The sequence below is a fragment of the Desarmillaria tabescens genome (genome assembly GCF_030435595.1).
Source record: "Desarmillaria tabescens strain CCBAS 213 chromosome Unknown EV420scaffold_5, whole genome shotgun sequence".
Taxonomy (NCBI): domain Eukaryota; kingdom Fungi; phylum Basidiomycota; class Agaricomycetes; order Agaricales; family Physalacriaceae; genus Desarmillaria; species Desarmillaria tabescens.
In genome coordinates, this window is record NW_026848304.1 from 609,240 (window position 1) to 625,097 (window position 15,858).

The 15,858-nt window shown below is 50.0% G+C and overlaps 7 protein-coding genes across 7 annotated transcripts; 5 read left to right on the top strand and 2 right to left on the bottom strand.

The window, feature by feature from the left end:
- The first annotated feature begins 557 nt into the window (after positions 1-557).
- On the top strand, positions 558-1,992 carry EV420DRAFT_1513045 (metal-dependent protein hydrolase). Its single transcript, XM_060471699.1, has 7 exons — positions 558-704; positions 750-837; positions 886-1,145; positions 1,197-1,352; positions 1,405-1,581; positions 1,627-1,861; positions 1,908-1,992. The coding sequence occupies exons 1-7, from the start codon at positions 585-587 to the stop codon at positions 1,961-1,963; spliced, it is 1,092 nt and encodes a 363-aa protein (XP_060336202.1). The 5' UTR covers positions 558-584; the 3' UTR covers positions 1,964-1,992.
- An 8-nt stretch (positions 1,993-2,000) lies between these two features.
- On the bottom strand, positions 2,001-3,696 carry EV420DRAFT_1637312 (flap endonuclease 1; the record flags this gene model as incomplete). The annotated part of the gene is made up of 9 exons (XM_060476693.1): positions 2,001-2,054; positions 2,081-2,258; positions 2,304-2,368; positions 2,417-2,648; positions 2,698-2,828; positions 2,881-3,024; positions 3,082-3,132; positions 3,180-3,353; positions 3,406-3,696. 9 exons carry the CDS (start codon positions 3,694-3,696, stop codon positions 2,001-2,003), a joined length of 1,320 nt encoding a protein of 439 aa, XP_060336203.1.
- A 684-nt stretch (positions 3,697-4,380) lies between these two features.
- On the top strand, positions 4,381-6,643 carry EV420DRAFT_1262441 (major facilitator superfamily domain-containing protein; the record flags this gene model as incomplete). Its single annotated transcript, XM_060467120.1, has 9 exons — positions 4,381-4,658; positions 4,708-4,898; positions 4,959-5,439; positions 5,488-5,547; positions 5,601-5,694; positions 5,749-5,920; positions 5,979-6,052; positions 6,108-6,286; positions 6,364-6,643. The coding sequence occupies 9 exons, from the start codon at positions 4,381-4,383 to the stop codon at positions 6,641-6,643; spliced, it is 1,809 nt and encodes a 602-aa protein (XP_060336204.1).
- Positions 6,644-6,854: 211 nt separating this feature from the next.
- Positions 6,855-7,856, top strand: EV420DRAFT_1513061 (ribosomal protein L15e). The gene is made up of 6 exons (XM_060471700.1): positions 6,855-6,906; positions 6,956-7,037; positions 7,087-7,241; positions 7,295-7,485; positions 7,541-7,627; positions 7,681-7,856. The coding sequence occupies exons 2-6, from the start codon at positions 6,961-6,963 to the stop codon at positions 7,774-7,776; spliced, it is 606 nt and encodes a 201-aa protein (XP_060336205.1). The 5' UTR covers positions 6,855-6,906; positions 6,956-6,960; the 3' UTR covers positions 7,777-7,856.
- Positions 7,857-8,029: 173 nt separating this feature from the next.
- Positions 8,030-9,820, top strand: EV420DRAFT_1637314 (glycoside hydrolase family 16 protein; the record flags this gene model as incomplete). The annotated part of the gene is made up of 13 exons (XM_060476694.1): positions 8,030-8,247; positions 8,302-8,337; positions 8,388-8,399; positions 8,450-8,566; positions 8,624-8,700; positions 8,752-8,798; positions 8,849-8,921; positions 8,971-9,014; positions 9,064-9,223; positions 9,277-9,417; positions 9,470-9,484; positions 9,534-9,616; positions 9,665-9,820. The coding sequence occupies 13 exons, from the start codon at positions 8,030-8,032 to the stop codon at positions 9,818-9,820; spliced, it is 1,179 nt and encodes a 392-aa protein (XP_060336206.1).
- Positions 9,456-11,039, bottom strand: EV420DRAFT_1513082 (survival protein sure-like phosphatase/nucleotidase). The gene is made up of 7 exons (XM_060471701.1): positions 10,909-11,039; positions 10,806-10,858; positions 10,730-10,753; positions 10,616-10,678; positions 10,525-10,558; positions 9,665-10,476; positions 9,456-9,616 (listed from the first exon to the last, which is right to left on the bottom strand). The coding sequence occupies exons 1-6, from the start codon at positions 10,988-10,990 to the stop codon at positions 9,869-9,871; spliced, it is 864 nt and encodes a 287-aa protein (XP_060336207.1). The 5' UTR covers positions 10,991-11,039; the 3' UTR covers positions 9,456-9,616; positions 9,665-9,868.
- Positions 11,040-11,343: 304 nt separating this feature from the next.
- EV420DRAFT_1513087 (ras guanine nucleotide exchange factor domain-containing protein) lies at positions 11,344-15,635 on the top strand. The gene is made up of 12 exons (XM_060471702.1): positions 11,344-12,351; positions 12,402-12,552; positions 12,603-12,809; positions 12,870-13,073; positions 13,130-13,574; positions 13,638-13,708; positions 13,760-13,901; positions 13,955-14,486; positions 14,540-14,640; positions 14,692-14,991; positions 15,039-15,261; positions 15,315-15,635. Exons 1-12 carry the CDS (start codon positions 11,503-11,505, stop codon positions 15,444-15,446), a joined length of 3,357 nt encoding a protein of 1,118 aa, XP_060336208.1. The 5' UTR covers positions 11,344-11,502; the 3' UTR covers positions 15,447-15,635.
- Positions 15,636-15,858: the final 223 nt, after the last annotated feature.

The following is a 15,858-nucleotide window of genomic DNA, read 5'->3' on the forward strand; positions in this document are numbered from 1 at the left end:
ACATACTGATTATGAGATAGCATAGTAGGGCGGTGTGTGACGAAGGCGTCGGGGTGTTGTCTGGACGGCAGCCAAACGCCGAGATCTCTCATACGCCGAACATACGGGCGCGTGCGATACCGTCCATTGTCGCCGACTAGCCGATGCCTGGTTCTGGCGGAGTAGCCGGTCGTTGCGGCCATCAACGGTCTCCATCGGCGAGGGCTGCAACGCCGTGAGTAAGCAGCAGCATACGTAGTTGATGAGCTGGCTAGCAAGCTCACCATCATATTTTGAAAGAAACTGGGCGGCGCTGGATACGACATGTACGTCGTCAGCGGTGGAAAAAGGACAGCCTGCTCTGGTGGCGACGAGGGATCGAGAATCTCGCCAGCATCGACAGCCTCAGCGACAGCCTGGCGCCAGGCCTGTATATGCGCATAGAGGTCTGGGCTGAGAGCTATTGGGCTGACATTCATGAGGGTGGGTAGAGAAAGATGGATGTCATCGCGCGTCTTTTATAGGCCAGCCTACAAATTGAAAGAAAGGCACTGAGGCGCGCTCACTCCGTGTGACGTCACGCAAATATGTGACTGCAAACTTTCATGTTCTCTTGCATCCGATTCCCATCTTATCGATTCCATCCATTCTCTTTTCGTTCCCTCACTCGCACCATGGCCACTCAATCCCCAGTATTAAAAAAGCAGAAAACAGACCATCAAAAGGCAGGAATAGCCGTCCTTATCCAACCCCCGACTCACCATCACCAGGTTATTGGCACCCATAACGGCACCTTTCACTGCGACGAGGCTCTAGCCGTCTTTCTCCTTCGCCAGACCACAGCATACCAGGGTGCTGGTCCGTGTTTCACTCTTTGACCCACCCAACTCTTCATTCCTCTCCCAGAACTAAAACGCACTCGCGATCCAGCCATCTTGGACTCGTGCGACATCGTCGTCGACGTCGGCGCCATCTACGACGAAGCCAAACAGCGCTTCGACCACCACCAGCGCGGCTTCACCGAAGTCTTTGGTCATGGCTTCACCACCAAGCTCAGCTCAGCCGGCCTCGTCTTCAAGCATTTCGGCAAAGAGGTCATCTCGAATCGCACGCAGGTCCCTTTGGACGATCCCAAAATCCAGACACTATGGCTCAAGATGTACGAGGTTCGTCTATCTCGTCCCTTCTCATGCATCCCTCATCGTCTCATATTGCAGGAATTCATAGAAGCCATCGACGGCGGCGACAACGGCATCCCTCGCTACCCAGAAGACATAAAACCCGCCTACAAAAGCGGTGGGACCAGCCTCCCCAGCCGTGTAGCAGCCCTCAACCCCCCTTGGAACCAGCCCGTCGACTCCCAGGGCATGGACGTAAGGGCTCTCACTCCACGTTCCCCCCAACAACGCCTCACTTCCCACATAGGACAGATTCGCCAAAGCCTCATCCCTAACCGGAGAAGAGTTTTTCGCCAAACTCGATTTCTACGCCAACGCTTGGTTGCCCGCCAGGGATATACTCGTCGATGCGCTAGCGAACAGCAAAAAGGTCGCTGATTCCACGGGGAAGATCATCTTGTTGGAGCAATTCTTGCCATGGAAGGCAAGTCCCTTCTACGATCGACTAGCTTGGTTCTGACCGACCTAGTCACATCTGTTCGAGCTTGAAAGCGAATCCCAAACGGAGGGTCAAGCCATATACGTCGTTTACCCCGACGAGATGGCAAAAGCTTGGCGAATACAGGCCGTCCCTGTTGCACAGGAGAGCTTCGAAAGCCGAAAGCCCCTTCCGGACCAGTGGCGCGGCCTGAGAGATGATGAATTAACAAACGTGAGCGGCGTTCAAGGCGGTATCTTTGTACATGCCAGCGGTTTCATCGGAGGTGCGTGGTCTTCATTGTTCTTTTCTTTTGCTAATATCCGGCACAGGTAACCAAACAAAAGAAGGAGCACTGAAACTTGCTCAGCTTGCTTTGACTATGTAATAGATACAGATAGATACAAAATAAAATGAATGTAAATCTACTTTTTCGTTCGGGTCTTTTTGCCCTTCGATCCAGACTCGTTATCTTCGTTCTGAACGCAATTAGCATCAAACTGACAGAGTACACGGGTACATACCTTCCGCTTCCCTTTGTCTTTGTGTCCTTCTCCTTACCCTTTTTTGGAGGTTCCTTCTTCTCTTTTGCTTTAACAGTAAAGAACCCATCTAGCCTCCCTTGTTGCTTAGCATTCAAAAACTTTTGCAGCTTCTCTGCACCCTTGCGTACACGATCCTCACTACACAACATGAGCATGCACCGGACACGAGCAAAAAACGCGCACTTGAAACCCTTTTCTGTAACTAGAAACTGCACCAACCCATCGATATCGGGGTTTTTCCACTCCAACTGATCAAACATAAGCTATGCACACCATAAGTATAAGCAAAAACACACCTCAATCTCGTCAGCTGGCGTCACATCAGGTTTTTCAAACACCTTCTTTGCCTCCTCCCAAGGCCATTCTTCGGGAACGGCTATACCGCCTTTACCCTTGCCCTTGCCCTTTTTCTTTGGCTTAGGCTTCGGCTTTTCGTCCTCATCATCAGGCTGCTCGACGTCGGATGTGCCAGCGGGTGGGTCCTCGTCCTCGTTATCGGACGCTGCTGTTTCCGCTTTCTCAGCTTGCCTGAGTCAAACATGAATTAACAAAAGTCACGGCAAATGCGAAATCTTACTTTGCCCGTAGGTGTTTGATGATAGTCTTCAGATCACCATGCTCCCTGATCAGCTTCAATGCAGACTTGGGGCCTACACCCTTTATCGGTTCAAGGTAGTCGCAACCGAGCAGGATGCAAAGGTCTATGAACTACAAATAGCTTTCAGCATAACGGATAAAACTCGCAGCGAATATGACACACTTGACTCATGTCCATGTCGAGTCCTTCGAGGGCAAGTTTGAGATTTATCTCGCTGATAGGCTGCTTCTTGGCTTCAGAAAAGGTGAGGTGTCGAAGGAGTATAGGCGCTGAAAAGGTTGAGGGTGTCCATGTCTTCTGATCCCGCTGCGTAGACCTAACAGCGACGTGAAACATAGTATCGACAAACCATGCAGGACTTACCTTGCCCCCTCGTGCGAGCTCTGCACACTGTGCTTCAGCTTCGGACGGAGCCTACAGTAATGTTAGCCGTCAAACGGCACAAGGCGAGGTACACGTACGACGACCACAGGAATGCCCATTAGCCCTAAAAGTCGCCGGCACTCTTCATTGTGCTCCCTCGTGACCTTGACCGTCCGGCGCGAGAACCTATCCACATCCTCTGTGGTCCCGGTCTCTTTGGCTTCTTCACCTTCCTCCTTTGCTTCCTCGCGTCGCGCCAATCGCTTGGATAGCTAACTCCCTATCAGAGCAATGTCATATCATGGTTTGCGGAGCGACACGTACCACGCCCTTCTTCAACTCTGGTGGCTTCCCATCGAACACATACGCCGGCTTTATCCCGTTCTCCACTATGCGTATGGTGCGATAGAAGAATCCCATGAGATGGCTGGTCGTCTCGCCCGAGTCGTTCTGGAGCATCTCGCCGTCGCGCTGGCGCACAGCGATGAGGAACTGGTATATGGACATGGAGGCGTCGATGGCGACCTTGCGACCGAAGAGTGTTTTTATTTCGTGTTCTTTGATGGCATTTGGTGCGTGCTCGGTTATGAGTCCAGTGAGGCCTTTGATACCCATGGCTGGTGGTGAGAGGAGGAGGGGGAGAGCGTGATTTCTGACGTCACGCGTCATTAGGTCTAGCCGAAGCTCGGCACCCGTCGCCGTCTAATATCCGGACTGGTTAACCATATGGTCCCTCTAAGCCAGAATCAGAGCAGAGAGATATAGTGCTTACTGCGAGACATGCGGTTGCAGAATCAATCCCTTCGCAGGACGCTGCCAAGATATAGGCTCTGCAGGAGAGACTCGCGATCATATACGGCAGCAGGTGTTCCCGAGCTATTTTAAATGGCGGCTTTTACCGGGACAGTACAGAAAGGTCCGACATTTTCTTCTTCGGAAACCTCTGGAAGCCTGCAACATTTGCTGCGACATAACGCTAGGGTCGTCAAAGATGGGTTCATGTGGCATGGAGCCTAGGTGGCACGAGTCTGGATTTTTAGTCATCGCTAGTCATATCTTATCCGATAGCCGTAGGTATAAGGTAGATAGAGTGCAGATATCCCCACAATCTGGTTATCAGATAAGAATCAGGCTTCTTTGGCTGTCGTGATGGATCGAATGGCTACCATATATATAAGCCAATACGGCCAGGATGCTTCACAGGCGTTTCGTCCTCTGCATCCAGATACACCCAACCACGGGAACCCCCGATCGCATTCTTGCCCTCCTACCACCATCACCACCAATTTGCCTCCGTCCATGTCATCGTCTGCTCTTGAAGAGCCTGACCACAACTACCGCCGTACATCGTGCGACGATCTTCTTGCTGCATCTGGTAATGAAGATGATTCCGAATCAGACCACGAGGTCGAGGGAATCCTGGGTCGCAGCGTTGGTGAACTCAGCGACGAGCAGCTCGCACCCATAGCACCTGTCACACGACGCAAGTCAAGTACCGCTGCCTTGAAGCGTCGGGCTTTCTTTATCAGGACAATTGCTCTCTTGTGTGCGTGTTGTCTGAGCGTCGGAAGTCATTAGTGGGTCTCCTCCACGTATCACATGTCTCTTCTCATAACTTCTGCGCAGTGCTTCATATGTGCTCGGACCGCTAAAAAGTCGTCTTTCTCGAGAATTGGGAACTTCACATACCGAGTTCAGTCTCTTGATATCGGCGTTTAGTCTCAATAGCACCTGGACGCCTCTTCTGGGCGGTGTCTTGGCCAGCAGCCTCGGTACAACCTTTACTAGCATCCTTGCAACAGGCATCATCTTCCTTGGTAAGTCACCGTTATTGCAATCCCGCACAAGACTTACTTAACCAACTGTCCCCGTCATAGGTCAAATCATCTTGCTCATAGGCGACATTGTCGGTAGCATCCGGGTCATGGCCTTTGGCATGTTCATATTCGGCGTAGGTGTAAGCCCTGTTGCCGTCGTGCAAGAGACCATCATTGTCCGTTTTTTCAAGTCACACGGACTCGGTGTCTCCATGGCTTTTGGTCTCATCGTTGGCAAGGGTGCCTCCTTCGTCTCTGCCCGCACGTCTTACCCGTTGACGGAGACGTTCGGGCCCCGTGCACCGTTTTATGCCGCCACTACACTGGCTGGCATGTCCGTCATCGTTAACTTGGTATATATCGCTGCTTCTCGATGGCTTGTGGATGGCGCCGGTGCCGAGCTCGAGGCTGCGGATATAACTGAAGAGGCTCGACGGAGGTCCATAACGAACATCACAGAAGCAGAGGCCTTGGAAAGGGTCGCTGCTAAACGGAGAGTCCACCTGAAAGAAATAACGAAGCTTGGCGACGTCTTTTGGTCGTAAGTTCCTCTGCTTTCTTGCTTAACATGTGTATAACCATACTTTAGATACGTGGGACTTAATGTTCTTTGCGGCGCGATATGGTCACCTTTCACCCATCTGGCTGCGTGCGTAACTCAGATCATCTCTTGTCATGATTATTCACGAGTTACTTGTCTAGAAATATTATCGAGAATCGTTATGGAATGTCCGAACAAGATGCCGCTAACGAAGCTTCGTACCTTCTAGCCGGCAGCATTTTCTTCTATCCAATCGTATGTTGAATGCATACAGAACTCTCTCGATGTGCTTGAACTTTGCCTCAATAGTGCGGATTCCTCGTTGACCGTCTTAGGCATCGACCCATCGTCGTTCAGCTCTTGCTGCTCTCCTCGTGCCTGACATTGTCAGCATACGGATGGCTAGTTCTACCCCCAAGTTGGACTCAGAGCGCCCGACCAGCCATCGGCGCATTTGCAGTGGGACATGGATTTTCTCCTCGTGCGTCGAACTCAAAGTCCATGAATGCTCTCGTTTCTGATACAACTCCTTGTGTCAGTTCTGCTTGTCGTATTGGTACCAAAGATTGTGCCTCTAAAATATGTGTCCACTGCCCTCGGTGTACATAAGAGTGTAAGTCTTCTTTGTGTAGCATGTCTAATATCAGCTAATATGTACAATATTTCAGTTGGAGCAAACCGGATCAACTATATTCCAGACCTTGGCTGGCCTGGCGTTGGACACGCACAAGAAAGGCCATCACCTTATGAATAAGATATCTCAGGGGAACACTGCAGCTATTCAGTACCTCCTCAACATATTTTTCTTCCTGAACATGCTTCAAATGTTGAGCATTCTTGCCTTGACGTATCTGCAACGACGGAAAAACGCAGAAGCGGACTGCTGCTATTCATAGGCGTGCCTCAGTGTCTTTCTCTAGGGAGCCCTCGACGGACAGAGGAAAAGTACGGGGGTAGAGATCCTTCCTCTCAATCTTCAAACCATGAACCAGAGACACCTCTCTTGGGAGCATCACATTCTCACCGACGGTACTCTTCAACGGGATCAAGGGTTAGGTTTTACAGTGATGAAGTCCGGAGCAAGGGCGAAATCAGACGTGGGGAGGTGTTTGTATCGCTGAGCGCGGGTCTCATTGTTTTCGCGTGGGTGTTGTTCCTTGGAACAGCGTGGTTTAGACTCGGGATGAAGAAGGATCAAGGGTAGAATTGAAAGTCGTGGATAATGACTCACGAAAGGATACGCATGTACCCTACTCTTACGCCGGCAAATATACAAAGAATTTATCGTCCATGAAATCGGCCTTCCAACTACACAATTTCACAAATTTAATCCGGGGAATGCCGTAACAAACCGGCCCGATTCCTTTCTCGGCAAATACCGCAAAACTGTACAGTAGTTATGTAATCATCTGTCCAGGGACCACAATTTCGTCCAAGGTAAGGCCGTCAACGCCCTCAAGAAAAAGCGTACGCCCGATTCTCTGATATCTGTGGTTCCGTACTGACCTACTGACAGTCAAGATGGGAGCCTACAAGTATGTTGGTGAGCTGTACAAGAAGAAACAGTCGGATATCCTTCGTTTCCTGTTCCGGGTTCGGTCTGTCCCATCTTTCTTCAAGACTTATTCTCCCGCTGACTAGGCGTAGATGCTGGGAATACCGCCAGCTCAACGTGATCCACCGTGCCTCCCGTCCTTCCCGTCCCGACAAGGCCCGCCGCTTGGGTTACAAAGCCAAGCAGGGATACGTTATTTACCGTATCCGTGTTCGACGAGGAAACCGCAAGAAGCCTGTCCCTAAGGGTGCGTTTCGATGAGGAGCTGTTTTGAAGGATGTTAACGATGTGGGCTTTCAGGTGCTACCTACGGCAAGCCCGTTAGGCAGGGTGTGAACCACCTCAAGTTCCAGCGCAGTCTGCGAAGCACTGCTGAGGAGCGAGTGGGTCGTCGTTGTGGAAACTTGCGGGTCTTGAACTCGTACTGGGTGAACCAGGACGGTGTGTACAAGTACTACGAGGTTATCTTGGTGGATCCCAGCCACAAGGCGGTAAGCAAATCGCTCTTTCTTCCTTCGTTCTTGGATCGACATTCTGCTTTCCCAGATTCGCCGTGACCCCCGTATCAACTGGATTGCCAACCCCGTCCACAAGCGCCGGGAAGCTCGTGGTCTTACCGCCATTGGCAAGAAAGTACGTTCAAAATGTATGGCAGCGTCCCATGGGCTACTAAATGACATTTATAGAACCGTGGTCTGGGCAAGGGTCATCGCCACAACCATGCACCACAGTACTCGACCTGGCTCAAGCACAACACCCTCAGCCTTCGTCGCTACCGGTGATTTTGCTATTCTTTATATTTACCATCATGCCTATGTCGTACGGTTGCCTATAAAAATGCTACTGGTTCCATGTTCCCAGAATATACACAAGCGCTGAGTAAGAAAAATGGAAGCAAACCGTGAGGCCGATCAACAAGGCTGCGGTTCATTTGCTGGATCTATTCTTGGCGTTTCGAGTAAGGTGTTGGACTCGTTGCCGGGCCTTGGCTATAGACGAACGGTCCTTTCTCACCGACGACCACTCACGATTCTCATGCATTACGATCTTCCCTTCTACATTCTATCCTTCCTTCTTCTAGACCCTCCTTCCACTCTAGCACGCCCTGGCGACCTTTTGTTCCGTCCCGGTAGTTGGTTTTCATCGCCCACACCTCCACTTGAGAAACGATACGATACCTTTGATGTCAACCCCAATGGCTCGACCTTTCTCTGGATTCTTGAGGACGACTATTCAGGGTCAACCTTTTTCGAGTAAGTTGGATTGTGGATTGCCAGCATGGACAGCAAGTAACATTGGTGGTACAGCCGTTTTAGCTTCTATGACGGTGACGACCCTACCCAGTATGTCCTCTCATCTTGCGAAATAACCCTCACGCCTGATCGCCTTCTAGTGGAACGGTAAAGTGAGTGCAGACGATATCACGCGGCAAACGCGTTGTGAACATTTCTGTAGCTACGTCAATTCCAGCGAGGCGTTCTCCAAGGGCCTCGCATACGTTCAGGATAATGGAATTGTGGTTATGAAGGGAGACAACACGACATGGCTGGACGATGGCGTGTATAGAGACAGGTACGTACTTATATTCCCCTCTTCCATTGTCAATCCCCGTGCTGAAATGCCTATTAGTGTTCGTATTTCGAGCTATGCCCAATACAACACCGGTCTTTTCATCCTGGATCTTAACCAGGCTCCATGGGGCTGCGGTACGACGTCGCTAAATAGTGATCGAACTATCTCTTAATGCATCTGTCCAGGAGTTTGGCCTGCGTTTTGGACGCTTGGGGGCGGAACATGGCCTTATGTATGATCCTTTTTCTCTTGGTCCTTGCTGTTATAAATCAACGTTCTCAGACGGGCGAAATCGATATTATTGAAGGTGTACATGACAATCAGCACAACCAAGTTACTTGGCATACCGGACCAGGTTTGTCTATATCTTCTAGTTCCAACGATCGTGCTAATCGTCCTTTTAGGCTGTTATCTCAATCCTAATGCTTCTTTTACCGGCACAGTTGCGGTAAGTGAGATCATGGAATGAATTCCCAGCTCTTATATTTATCCCGCAGCAAACAAACGGCGCCAATAACACCGACTGCGATGGTAATGCCAATTCCAACTCTGGGTGCGCCATATCGGAGTGGAGTCGCGCGTCGTACGGACCATATTTTGATGCCCAGGGCGGCGGTATCTTTGCTATGAAATGGGATGAAAATGGAATATCCGTTTGTGAGTACTGATGACTCCCTGCTTTGGCGTTATGCATACTGACTTTCATCGAGATTCATTCTATCGAGCGGCCATTCCGGGTGACATTAATGACGGAAGCCCCAATCCGTCAAATTGGGGTGTTCCAGTCGCATCATTGGATCCAGACGACTGCAATCCATTGGAGTTCTTTGTCAATCACTCTATAATATTTGGTAGGCTCCATTTTCATTGACGTCGGTCTAAACTAATTCATCCTTCAAATAGACATTACATTTTGTGGTAAGTCAATCTATCAGGGTCTGTCGATTTTCGTAATGACAATCGATAGGTGACTGGGCTGGCAATTCGTATGCCACGTCGGGCTGTCCAGGCTCATGCTCGGACCGTCTACAAGACCCATCCAACTTTGTCGTACGTGGCCAGTCATAACAAATATTCACTTGTTAACCGGATAAACAGAACGCTTCATGGAGCATCAATTCGTTGAAGGTTTACCGCAAGCAGATATTGAACGGCCAGGTGTCTGCAGCCACTCCATCGCCTATTCCACGCGACTCACTGACACTGGGACTGACCTATCTACTGATATTTGTTGGGATTCTTATGTCCTTGTAGCGAAAAACTTGGTATTGATGCGTAACATAGACTTTACACAGCATGTATCTACAACTTCATCTTCCAAACCTTTTCTTCTATGTCTTGCACTTCTGGGTGCGGAGGCTCTGCAAAACTAGCGCACAATGGAGTAACACTGACCCAGCCCTTGTGTATTGCCCATCCATCAGATCCCACAGGTAGAGACGACTCTGAAGGTCGAATCAAACCATCCATCTCCGGTGACCATTTGAATAGTAAACCGCTTGATCGATCAGCTCCGGCGGCCTCGCTTATAGCTGGCGCATCTGGGCCAGCAGCAGGATTCGTATCCTCCTCCAGATCAAAGACTTCTAGTTGCTTGAAAAGCTTGCCATAAGATTTTCTCCACATCGTCGTCCAGCAAATCTTCAAGCCTTCCTCCGTCAAAAGCTGTTGTATAAGCGGAATGTTGATGTTGTAGAGATCCACCTCATCCTTTCTGAGACCCCCCTTATCTTCCCCCCAATTATCCCAAAGATGATTGATAATTCGGATGCCCAGTATGTGGGCAGGCTCGAAAAAGGTGACTGGCGTCGGGTGCAGAACGGTTCCGTACGATAGGGCAATTGATCGTGTTTGGGACAGTGATGCAGACAGTGCGGCGCCAATGGTACCCGAAGAGAGTGCAAATGCGGCTATGCAGTGTGTCAGAGAAATCAGTTATCAGAATAGATTGTGCTTACAGGAAGAATTCCTTCCTAGATTAGGACCAGATACCTACGAGAACAGAAGGAGGGTTCATGGAATGGTAGCAGAGGGTGGGGAAGCCCATACGACAAGATCGATCTGCCCAGGGAAAAGATTGTGTAAGGCGACGTTCGCGCAAGTAGCTGGCGTCTAGGGAAGTCTAAGTGTCCGTGCGACCATGGATGGGGAGCTGTTTCATACACCGTCAAGGAGAATCCATTCTGCCTGATGAAGGTCAGGATGCTGCCAGAACAAAGATGATATAGACGTGACTGACTATTTCGCCGTCCTTTAGTGGCCGAGATGTCAGAGCCACTTCCCCAGTACCGTCTGTAGAAAGTAGTTCATAGAGAGATATGTCGTAGAAGTAGAGCACAGACCAGGAGCCTTGGGATAGAAATAGGTGCCCTTCGTTACCTCCTTAATGTGATATGCCTTGCCTTGCAGGAAAGTCAAAGGCATACTGGGGACACACTCTAGTAGACTAACCGATCCACGACTTCTGAGAACTAGGCAACACGACCTTGACGTTCCATCCTGATAGAAAGCGATGATATATTTATTTGGACCGGTGTTTGATGTCGTACCTAGCGTCTGGGTGAGATGCTGGTATAATCCAAAGACATAGGGCGAATCGCGAGCATTAGGAGGGCCGTCGTCGTTCTAGATGAGTTGAGTAACGCGCTGAAATAGGATTGAAGGTAGAGCGCACAGTGAGCAGGACGGTCGGGACCTTGGGTGCCATCGATGATGGAAGTCAAGAGTGACGGATGTGACACGGAACTGGAACTGGGTATGAGATCAGAGGGCCTAAACTCTGGTCGAGACCATTGTCACGGTTCTCACTTGCACCCTTTTCCTTCAAACACTACGACCTCTGTATTTCCCGTGTTTTCTTCTTTCTCTCTTCCCTCTTCCTCTTCCTCTTTTATCGAGGAATTACTCCGCGGCACCTTCCCTTGACGGGTTAGACGATGGCTAGACCAGGAGCAGAGCAAGGTCCACCCTCGCCGACATCTCTTCCAGCCCTTCAGATTCCTGACGGCCCGTCATTGTCGTACACGACCCCCAGCCATCCAGATAATTCCGACCATGTTGCCGCAGGCCAGTCGCCAGCTCCTTCTCAGCGATCCAGGGATTCGTTTTCCACTGCTTTAAACTCGCCATCTCTAATCCCCGTCGATTTCGAGGAACCACAGCCTCCTGCTGCTACTGCTGCTGCTGCTGCGTCTCTGCTTCCCTTACCTCCCAGTCTTCGCAAATCCATATCCGTCGACTCGTTTGTTCACTACGGACGCGATCATACGGCCATAACCACCAGACCCAACCGCGGCCACACCGGCTCCTCTTTGGATCCCCCTAAGGGCTTTGATGTTATCAAGAAATTGGATCGAGACAGGCGTCTCTTGGGTCGCAACCGAGGCGCCAGCATCAGCACCGTTGGTGACGACCACGATTCTGTTGTCGGTGAATCTGATATCGAGCGTTCCGACGTCCTCAACAGTCCCACCGACGGTTTCAAGCACATTTCATTGAAGGGCCAGGACAAGGGCAAGACCTTTGTCAGCGGCGGCGAGCTTCCTCTTCCATCTCGCACGCCCACCCTGAGCACGACTTCTAGCATGAGTAGCATCATGACAACTTCCCCTAGTTCTAGTACCCAGGAGGGTGTGCCTCGTATGCAGTCGGCATCTTCTTTACAGTCCATGGCTAGGCGAGGCATTCCGGTGGCATCTCCCTCGGGAAGAACACGGAGTGGCTCCTTGGGAGTCTACACTCCAAGCACCAATCGACGTATGGTCATAAATACTACCATGCCCCCAGTATGTTCTCTATCATACTCAGCGGTTCTTAAATGACTAACGATATGTAGTCTGAGACTGTTAACCAGAATCTCGCTGTTACCCTGGTAGTGGTGGGTGTGGCGGGGTGTGGCAAGTCCATGGTCATTCGTAAAGGCCTCAGAGGCTATGGTCTCTCGGATCCCAGCGCACCCCTTCTGGGATCCCAACACGCGTCTCGATGTGAGCACAACCTTCTGCGTGGTCTCTTACATCCCTTGACCCGTCTACAGATACTCGACGTGTTGGAAAGCTCCCCCGGACTGACAACACCCGGGAATGCCCCTTGAACATAATTGAGGTCGATATACCTCTGTCTATTCCGGATACATCTGTATCAACAGTCAACTTTTTACCCGAGGCCCCACGAGTCGATGGTGTGTTGATATGTTACGATGCTTCAGATGAGCAGTCCTTCAGGCCTGTAGAGGCCCTTCTCCGTAAGTGGTTGATCTATCTTTTTTCCCCTCGTATCTATCCCTGACGGCGAAGCACCGCAGGTGGATACCGTGCACTACAGCTTCCGACGGTTGTGTTGGCATGCAAGTCGGACTTATCACGCCGTATCGATCCTCAGGCGGCTCTGGATATCCTCCAGCAGTATGATGTTGGCCTCGTTGAAGTCCACAACGCCGACGATGTAGGAAAAGAGAAGATGCGACGGTCATTTGACTGGCTCTTAAAGGCAGTCCTCCGCGATCGAAGTATGTCCGTTCCATTGTTATCAAGCTCACGCTTAAACTGATCACCCGATATGCAGGGTCTTCGAGAAGCGAATTTGAGGACTATCGAAATCCTGCTTCTCCAGATATTCTCGTATTGCCTCCATGGGAGAAGTGGGAATCATCAAGGACCGTAACTCCCACCGTGGCTTCATCCACATCTACACACAGTTCTGTTCAAGCATCAGCGACTCATATCTCCCAGCCCCAATACCCTGCGCCACTACCTTCCATCCCGGCCTCTCGCACAACAACGCCAAATCACCCCACGCGCGCGCGGTCAGCGAGTGATCTCTTACCGGAACAAGAGAAATTACATTCACAGGATTCACGTGGCGTTGATGACTTTGAAACTTCGAATCCATCAATGGCCGGCCATGAGGAGAATACTACGAGCGTTGATTTATTGAACGGGCGTGCGATTTCTGCAGATGTGCCCAAGGAAGTTCCCGAGGAAAAGAAACCAAGCAAAATCAAGGACTCGTCAGTTTCTCACCTAATATTACCCAAACACGCCTTCTAAACTGACCTGTTCACATAACACAGGCGTCCGGCTCAATGGGCCACTCTTGACGAACTTCTCGATAAGCTTCTATTCCTTGGCGTCAGCGGAGATGGTGAGCTAGTCGGTGTTCTTGCAGCGCTCAAACTGAGTTCATTTCGCACAGACCCAACGTACATCACACATTTCCTGCTTACCTATCGGCGCTTCGCGAGTCCCAGAAGCCTGTTGTTAGCAATGCAGAAACGGATGCGACAGCTAGACAATCCGTCTGGTGACCCAATGTTTGCATGTTACGCCCAGATGAGGTATATCTTTTATACCCTGAACGACTGTGTGTACTGACCATGATTGAACACAGAATCTGTCACCTTCTTGAGCTTTGGATTAGAGACTATCCATATGACTTCGCGGTTCGAGGCACTGCTGGGGCTCTTTCGGCGCTCATCAAATCCATCATCTCCAAGACCTATCTCCTCCATTATGGATCTGATTTCCTGCCATTCCTCGAAGTACTGCCAAATCTCGTCGATGTAGATGCCGCATGGGCCCTCAAAGTTGAAGATTTGGCAGATGAAAGCGATGACTCGTACAGCCTTCTGGAGGATGATGATGAAAGTGCATCCAAATCAGAGATGGATTCAACGTCGAACTTGAACCCGTCTTCTACGATGAAAGGAAAGCCTCCAACAGGATTCCGGGAGCGCAAAGGCAGTCTGCCTTTGTCCGCAAGAGCTTTGCTTCCCCAAAATAACCATGTCAATGAAGATCCTTCACCCAAGGAGCAGCTAAAGATGCTCCAACGCCTCGCTCAGGAGGTTAATGCGACCGACCCAGAAGAGATTGCTCAAGAAATTATGCGGTTGGAAAGCAAGTTATTCCTTCAAATACGGGTATGTTTCTAGCCCCGGGCTCTTACTGTTCGCTCATTCGCTCCTGTTATAAGCCTCGTCATTGGTTGAATTATACATTCGTCTCTGGGAAGAAGGACCCAGAAGTTGATGCTATTGCTCGTTTTAACAGCGTCTCCAATCACCTCGCGGATTGGTTCGTTAAAATGCCCAAGCTGTTCTAAGGATGGTCTAACTATATTTCCAGGGTGGTGTCCTTGATTCTTTGCCACGACAAAGCCAGAGCGCGCGCGAAACAAATTGAGAGATTTGTCGATATCGCTCAGAAGCTTCGCACCCTCAACAACTACTCTGCATTGCGGGCTTTCGTCGCTGGAATCAACAATGCAACATTCCCAGGCGATCAGACGATGGAACAGTTTAAAACGAAGGCACCTGATCAAGCTAAGAACTTACAGTCGTGGGACGTCCTGTTGCAGCATATTCGTTCACATCGTGCCTACCGGCTTGCCTTGAGGAATACCAAGGGTGCATGTATACCCGCTTTGTAAGTACATTCCACCGAATTTGGATCTGCATCTCATCGTCCTTCAGGGAAGTCCATATATCGGACCTCATTCGCTCTCACGAGGGAAATGAAGACTTCCATTCTGATGATGCGACTAAAGTTCATTGGGGAAAATTCAATATGATGGGTAGATTCATAACCAACACGACGCAATGCCAAGCGCAGTGTTTGTCGACGACGGACTACAATTTCGTCGAGCGACAGAATATAACGAATATGCTTCAGTGTACTTTCCTGATGGATGAAGAGGTTCGTTCTCTCCTGCTAGTCATAAAAGTCACTTATAAAACCCCATCAAACAGATGCAGAAGTCCCGTATAGCCCCTCCCGATGTAGACTTCGATGAATACCGACCTCCCCCGCCTCGTCCCTTGCGTGATCCTCCACAACAGCCGAGGGACGTGGCCATCCTGCGACGGCTTCTGTTCTGGTGATTTTTCCCCAGTCATCTTCATCTATTCAAGCAGAACGTTTTGCTTACTTTACGCCATGTCACGCCCAGTTATGTTTATACTTGTTCATATCATGTCTTTTAGGATACCATGCATGCATATAGTTGTCGGTTGCTGATTTTTCTGCTGTATAATACATGTCTGAAATTTACTTTGGTCAACGGAAAGAAATGGTAGAAGTGTGCGATTGGACTGCACTATAGTGGAGTTTTTAAGGCGAGTTGGAGGAAATATTTCACAAGTATATTTCTATGTTCGAAGATTATGTCGGGAACTCCCAGGTCCACTTGAACGCGTTTGGATAGCAAAGAGAGTGCAGCGTTCCACGCACATTATAGTACTCATTCTTCTAGCAATAACCTGAAAGTTTTGTGGAGTTCCGCGGCCTTAAAGG